We start from the raw sequence: 6,945 nt of genomic DNA, 5'->3' as shown, positions 1-6,945 counted from the left end.
ATGTTGGGAGGATCTGCTGCGTGCTGCAAGAGAGAAAGCCAAAGACAACAACTAAAGTGAGGAGAGAAGGCCTGTGGGAGAAGGGTGTGGAGTGTAAGGCATTCATGCTAGAGAGGGCAGATAGACAGAGTAGAAATTGAGGAAGAGGGAGAGGGAAATGTCAAAGTTATCGATGGCTATAGAATGCCCGAGACTTGGGCTCCCAGCGAGAGGCAGAGGGGCAGCAGTAGGGGCATCCTCGTGTCCTTTTACGAGTTCCTTGGGGCAAACATACTACTGGTATATGTCCAGGTTGGGAAAGGCTTTGCCTGTGTGGCCAAGTGATAGAACGGCTGTAGCTTTATACTAAAAACAAATAAAATATTTGCCATTCAACTTTCCTGCTTCAGGCGATGCTTAGAAAGAGACCAGAAGTACGATTTTGTCCACGCAGTATAAAATACAGTCTTCAAGGAGGAAGATGAAGTGATGAAGTTTGCCTTAAGGTGCTGTTTTGGTTTGGTCTGTCTGGTGGGGATGAGTAATTTCTTGGATGGGAAATGACTTTAACTTAAAAAATGGCACGTTAGCCCGTCAAAAAAGGAAAAGCCTAACAAGCCTCTTTTGCGTGCCAGTAAGGAGTAAAGTGCAACTACATTAGAGAGGTGGTGGTGTAGTTGGTGTGGTCACTGGTGATGTTCACAAACCACTGGGAGTGCAGTCTCGGTGCTGGTCTGGAAGCATGGGGCGTTCAACCCAAAGAAGCATCAGACAAAAAATCGGAGAAGGGATTAAGAAAAGGAGTTCAAAGAAGGTGAAATAGTAATGCCTGATGATGTATGGAAAGCCAGCTGCAGATTTTCTTTCTTAATATTAGAAAAAAATGAGCAAACGTGAGACATTTGAAAGTAGAAGAAAAATATTGTCGTACACCATGTGTGGTGAACCTGTGAAAGGGCTCGGTCTGAATTACACAATTAAAGGCAAAGGGTATTCTTTGTAGAAGATGCTCTTCATTCCGAAACGGTTTTCTCTGAAAAATGAAAATGTTCATGTTTATTCTTGGTAAATATCTATTCCAGAACGTTTTGCCTTGTATTGCTTTTGTGTTGCCTTGTCACCTCTTCCCCGGGACTGGCAGTTCCCCGAGTCCCTGCTAGATGGCATGGCAAGCCACCACAATAATAATGATGGGATAAGGCAGATGTGCTGGTAAGTTCTGCACGGTAGCCGAGTCAGCTGCTCAGCCAACATTATTCCCTTCCCTTTTTCTTCCTATTTTTCATCATGTTTTCTCACTGACATGTGGGAGATCACAGCCAGCCTTCGAGTTTCTTAACAATTAAAGCAACGATAAGCAGAGGTAAAGTTTGTCTTTCTCCTCTGGGGATGAAAGGAGATGAAATAAATAGTGCTTGTAGCTGTATTTCAGAAAGCACCCTTGAGTTCTGATAGATGTTCCACCGCTTTTCCCCTCCTTCCCGCTGCAGAAACACTGCGATCCAAGCTCTAGCAGTGTGCCATTCCCTCCTTCAGACCCAACTGCAGGCGAAACTTTCTCCTGGGTCCCGTAAGAGCTTGTGAATCTATATCCACCGCCCTGCTGCACACCGCTCTGGCTTCACAAAGACCCTGCTGGGATGACGGCGTGACGTTTGAGTGCTGGCACGAACAACTGTAGATAGTTAGGGTCTGGCGGCCGGAAGATATCGCGCTGTACGGAAACATAGGGCCCCCCCTCCCGATAGCCAATAGTGCCTGGTTTATAATGTAAGCAGATGGAAATGAGGTCATAAACCTAAGCTATATAGCGCCGCATCACCCAGCAATAAACGCCATTTGCCGTCGACCACATTGGTGTCAGCGAGCTAATGGCCCGAGCGGCCCGGGGAAGGCCGCCGTGCCGTTCCTGAGCCAGGTCGCCACGCCATCAAAGGCAACAAGTGGTGCCGAAACCCAGGAACACTCGCCTGGAATCGGGTGAACGGCGGCCAGAGCGGCAGGGCCAGCCCGGCGGGGAGGACGCTCCCGGACCAACAAGGAGGATGGAAGCCCTTGTGAAGGTCGTATCACAATTACATAAGCAGTGGGGTGTTGATTGTAAACCTAAAGATTTTACCCTCGTGGTTGCGAGGCTTTTGCAAATTGGGGTCATTGACCAGCCGGTGGATATTCTCCACCCTGAAGTGTGGGATAAATGTACTAAAGCGTTAGCTGAGGAGACGATGTCTTCGGGTCGAGGGAAAAATCTTAAGTCGTGGGGGAAAGTTGTAAAAGCCCTGCAGAAGGCCATACAAGAGCAGGAGACCTGGAGGGCAGCAAAGAACTGTTTGTGGGCCACCCCAAAATTGGGAGTTGGGGCAGCCACACAGACTTTGCACCCCCCAGACGATGACTGTTCTGCTAAGCCTAAAAATCTGCAAGAGGGCGACACGTCCCCTCAATCCCCAAACCCCGACCCGCTTACTGAGGGACAAGAACGAGCTAAATCCTTCTGGGGTAGACTAGCCGAAGAGGCCAGAGGCGCCACGGAGAGATCGGGGTCTAATGAAGTCTGGGCTAAAGCACCGCCCTACGCGCCCCAAGATGGCGCCGAGCAAAGCGGGGAGGACGAGGTGAAGATGCCCATGGCGGGAACGGGGAAGAAGCGCTAGCACTAACAAGCGCACACAATAGGGAGGGGGAGGAGAACGACAGGGGAAGAGGGGGCTGGGGGCGACTGGAAAGAGGAGGGGGGCGTGAGTGACGGGCAGAAAGCCAATCAGGGCGGTCGCTGGAAAGAATGCCCTTATAGGGCAAACACCCCGCCGAGCAGAGGGAGGGGCGAGCCTAGAGGGAGGGAACGGCCCGCCCGCAAGGGAAGTGGGCGGGGCCGAAGCCTGACAAAAAGGCACTGCAAACCGGAAGTAACCAGTCAGTCGAGCTCCGACTCCGGGTCAGACACTAGCTGGGACGAGCGGCTCGTAACTGATTCAAACTCAGAGGAAGAAGAAATGAGAGTAGCTGCAGTTGAATGCCAAAACATCCCCATCCAAAGTAAAGAGTGATCGCGAAGGGAAAAAATTCTTCTTACTAATTGGAGGAAAATTAGGAACGCTAGCGTTCCCGGTCCGGGTGCCGGACGGGGGGCAGAGGGTCCACTCGCCAGTAAACCCTAAGGATATACAAGCGATTGTTAAGGCAATGGCGGATAAAGGGCTTAATTCTGCCATGGTCTCCACCCTCATAGATGGCGTTTTCGGGGGAGACGATATGCTCCCGTTCGACATAAAACAAACTTGTAGATTGATCTTTGATGGGGCAGGGCTGATCGTTTTTAAACAAGAATGGGAGGACAACTGTGCGAGGAAACTAGCCCAAGTAACCGGGGCGGATCACCCGCTCCATGGCTCCAGCCTGCAGCGGCTGATAGGTACAGATCCAACAATGATTACCCCCCAGGCGCAGGCCCAGGGCCTGCGGGCCCACGAAGTTCTGACAACTACTCGTGCGGCCAGAGAAGCCATTCGCACGGCCTCTAGAGTTATTGTCAAGCCATCGCCATGGTCCATGATAAAGCAAAATGAGAGTGAGAGTTTTACACAATTTGTGGATCGCCTCCAGGCAGCGGTCGATTCCTCGACCCTGCCTGCGGAAGCGAAAGGCCCGGTTGTTGCAGATCGTTTATGTCAGCAGTGTAATTCGGCAACCAAAGAAATCTTACGATCACTGCCAGTGGGGTCAAGTATCGCAGACATGATTAAGCATGTCGCAAAGGAAGAGCATCTAGCCCCGATTCAGGCGGCCGTTCGTACCGCAATAGCTAATGTGATGGCATGTTTTAAATGTTGAGGACAGGGAGAGCGATAGAGCGGCTTCGGTGGGCACCTGCCACCTAAGCAGGGTCAAACCACCCCAGCCAGGCCCTAAGCATGGGCTTGCGTGCCTTAACGCGTGCCCCCACGGCTGTCTGCGTGGCACGTCGTTGTCTCCTGTCCTCTTGTGAGCCTCGGGGGCCCGTCTTCTCCACCCCATGGGGGCTCCCAGCACCCTCCCCTCTGTCCAGGCACAGTTTCAGCCCTTTGGTGTGACGCTTCCCCTTTGGGCCCGACTTGTCTGCCCGCAGCCTCCTGCCGCAGGGGCCTGCCGTGGAAGTCCTTGCCTTGCACAGGAGACTGAACTGGACTGAAGCGTGGTCAGCTGTGACAACTGGTGACTTTATTTCAAGAACTAAGTCGAGCGCAGCAAGTGCGTGCCCAGAGAGGAGCATGGGCAGGACAGAGCAGGCCTCTGGCACTGAGGCTGCCTTTGCATCTCAGCAGGCATTGCCCCAGGAGGAAAGGGTGGTGCTACCCTGCAGGCTGCACTGGCTCCTGTTCCTCCTGCTGCTCAAGCCTTGATCCCCCTTAGGACCTGCAGGAGCTCCTGCAGCAGGTTAAAGAATTCCAGCAGCTTCTGCCGTGGAAACTGACAGGGCCTAAACCTGCCCGACTGGGTTGGGATTGGCCTTGGCCTCTGCACGGGGGTTGAGGTGAAGACTGGCTGTGGCGTTGGAGCAGCCGTTCCTGCTGGGCGCAGTCCCATCTGTGCCAGGATCCAATCGTAGAAGTGCTGCGTGGAGGTGTAGACTCCGGGCCGCTTAGCTCTGGCGCAGCCTTTCCCCCAGCTGGTCACCCCCACGAGCCAGAAGTAGTCAGCGTGGTTGTCTTGGCAGACAAGAGGACCACCGCTGTCACCCTGCAGCGGAGCGGAGGAGAGAGAGAGGGTTCCGGTGTTGTTGGGTGGCCCCGGGAGCACTGTGGCGGGCTCCTTCTCTCTCCCGGCACCTGCCAGAGCCGTACCCACTGCCCAGAAAGGCTCTGCTCAGGTGCTGGAGCCTGCAGGGCCTTGTCCAGGAGGGGCTGGTGGGCCTGCAAGGTCAGGCGCTCTCTCCTCTCTGCCCCAGTGGATCGTGGAGGTGGGATCGTGCCAGGACTCGGATCCGGAGCTCTGGGCTGGGGCAAGAGCACTGGGTGGCCTTTCTGGGCAGAGTGCCGGGGCTCTGGGACAAGGCGGGCGCTGGGCAAGGGCCTGCAGATGGGGAAGGGAGGCGAGCCCCGACAGCGGTGGGGACCCAGCGGCGGGAGGGCGACTTGCCGGGCGCAGCCCGCGCCGGGGGACGTTTGGGCGCTGGCGACAGGGCTGCCTGTGCTGCTGGGGGCTGGCGTGGAGCACGCTCCTACCTGGCAGGTGTCGATGCCGCCCCGCGGATAGCCGGCACACACGTTGTGGGGGTGGATGGCCCCTCTGTACCACTGGCTGCTGTTGCAGAGCTTGACATCGATGAGGCGGACCTGGGCTTCCTGCAGGACAGCGGTCGATCCTCCAGCTGTGAGCACAGAAAGGAGTTATCCGGCAGCAGCCCTTCTGTTCCCAGTTCTCCTCCCCTGTCTGGCTGAAGCCCTTCCCTAGGGCTTGCCTTTCCCCCTGCAGAGGCCTTGTGCCGGGCTTGCCCTTCCGTCTCGCCTTGGCTAACGGCTTGGGGCCCTCTCTCCGTGGCCGTACGTCCCCACAGCCCGACTCTGGCTTTTGCCGCCGCTGCTGCCATAAGCCCAGCCCGCCTCCCCAGCGTGCCGAGCTTGCCCTCGGGACACGAGCACTGTTTGGGAACTCACATCTTGCCATGGTGGCACCCCAACCGCTGACATAGCAGTTCGTCAGCCCTGACACTCTCAGCGAGGTGTCCGGCACGCAGGCGAGCTGTACGTAGTAGCCGCACTGGACAGGCTGGTCCAGTTCCAGCAAGGCGATGTCATTCCTCTCCGTGCCGTTACGGTAGTGTTCGTGAACCACCAGCCGCTGAATGTTGCGCACTTGGGTCTCAGGGCCTGGCTGAGCCAAGTGGGTGGCCCCGATCACCACGCGCCACATGGTCACATTCCTGGAAGGCAGGTGGAGAGAGGGCTCAGAGGGAGCGGAGCCCCGTGCTGCAGCAGCCCCCCAGTTCCCTGCCTTCTGCTTCCCAAGGCAGGGAGGAAAGCAGCGCTGCGGAGGGTGCCAGTGCCCCAGCACACCTTGGGCACCAGGAACATGGAACTGGAGGCTGCTAGGAAGCGGTGGCACGAGCCCAGCCTTCTGCGGAGCAGTCTCTCAGTTGGGCTCGCCAGTGCCCCGGCACCGAGCGCACTGCAAGGCACCGGGATGGCAGGAGCTCGTGGTGCTGCGGACAGGGCACCTGCTGGTGCTGTGGGGATAGCCCCCTTCCCTGGTCCTCCTTACCTGGCCCCGACGAAGCAGTGGGCTGCTGTGAGGACCCACTGCGGGCTGATGAGGGACCCTCCGCACACATGGCCCGTGCCCGTTTTCCAGGGGTTCTGGATGCTGACGATCCAAGGCCAGGCCCCTGGCTGGGCACCCGTACCACCCACGACACGTGACATGCCATAGTGAGCCGCCATGGGCCGGAGCCCGCAGGTCCCGCTGTAAGAAGAAACTCATGAGTGTGCTGCTGGACGGCTGTGCTGCTGTTGAGGCTGAAGGTCAGCCGTCTTCCCTCCCCCCGAGGGGCTGCATGGACGGCAGGGCCAGGGAACCCCGTGGCTGTGCCTCCAGCCCTCTGTCCGCTTCAGCCCCGTAGATGGGTTGTGCCAGCGGCCTGGGTGCTGGAAAGGAGCTGAGGCTCCCACAGGGGGTTCGGGAAGCTGTGGGGTGGCCACGGGGCACAGGCGGGCCCCCTCCAGTGAAGCCCAGGAAGGGCTGCCCGAGCTCCCTCCCAGAGCCTCGGCCCACTTACCCACAGCTGGCCCACATGCCGTGCGCAGGCCGGCACACGGCCAGCAGGACGAGGAGGGCGAGCAATTTCATCGCTGCCGGCGGCACGTGTCAGCTGCAAGAACGAGGTCTTGTTGCCTCCAGCGCAGCCGCCGACGTACTGCCCGCAGCAGTCACGCTGCCTGAGGTGTCCTTGGCCCTGGGGCTGATGTCACAGAGCCACCGTTTCTGGGTGTG

The 6,945-nt window shown here is 57.4% G+C and overlaps 1 protein-coding gene and 1 long non-coding RNA gene across 2 annotated transcripts; one reads left to right on the top strand and one right to left on the bottom strand.

The window, feature by feature from the left end:
* Window positions 1-376: 376 nt before the first annotated feature.
* Window positions 377-1,833, top strand: LOC147412658 (uncharacterized). The gene is made up of 2 exons (XR_015184177.1): window positions 377-485; window positions 1,062-1,833. It is a non-coding gene; the product is annotated as an uncharacterized LOC147412658 (long non-coding RNA).
* Window positions 1,834-4,281: 2,448 nt separating this feature from the next.
* LOC147412657 (acrosin-like) lies at window positions 4,282-6,395 on the bottom strand. Its single transcript, XM_086481133.1, has 4 exons — window positions 6,217-6,395; window positions 5,613-5,878; window positions 5,181-5,326; window positions 4,282-4,695 (listed from the first exon to the last, which is right to left on the bottom strand). The coding sequence occupies exons 1-4, from the start codon at window positions 6,393-6,395 to the stop codon at window positions 4,348-4,350; spliced, it is 939 nt and encodes a 312-aa protein (XP_086337259.1). The 3' UTR covers window positions 4,282-4,347.
* Window positions 6,396-6,945: the final 550 nt, after the last annotated feature.

Source organism: Leptosomus discolor, unplaced genomic scaffold, assembly GCF_034619465.1.
Source record: "Leptosomus discolor isolate bLepDis1 unplaced genomic scaffold, bLepDis1.hap2 HAP2_SCAFFOLD_45, whole genome shotgun sequence".
Taxonomy (NCBI): Eukaryota; Metazoa; Chordata; class Aves; order Leptosomiformes; family Leptosomidae; genus Leptosomus; species Leptosomus discolor.
The sequence above is the reverse complement of the archived record's forward strand: the minus strand, read 5'-3'. Positions and strand labels throughout refer to the sequence as shown.

What these genes read in the sequence shown, in the direction of transcription:
- LOC147412657 (XM_086481133.1), bottom strand. Translation starts at nt 6,395, where the DNA reads ATGGCGGCTCACTATGGCATGTCACGTGTCGTGGGTGGTACGGGTGCC. An exon ending in CACTGCTTCGTCGGGGCCAG is followed by an intron (nt 5,879 to 6,216) that starts GTAAGGAGGACC and finishes CCTGCCTTCCAG; the next exon opens with GAATGTGACCATGTGGCGCG. An exon ending in GCGGCATCGACACCTGCCAG is followed by an intron (nt 4,696 to 5,180) that starts GTAGGAGCGTGC and finishes GCTCCGCTGCAG; the next exon opens with GGTGACAGCGGTGGTCCTCT.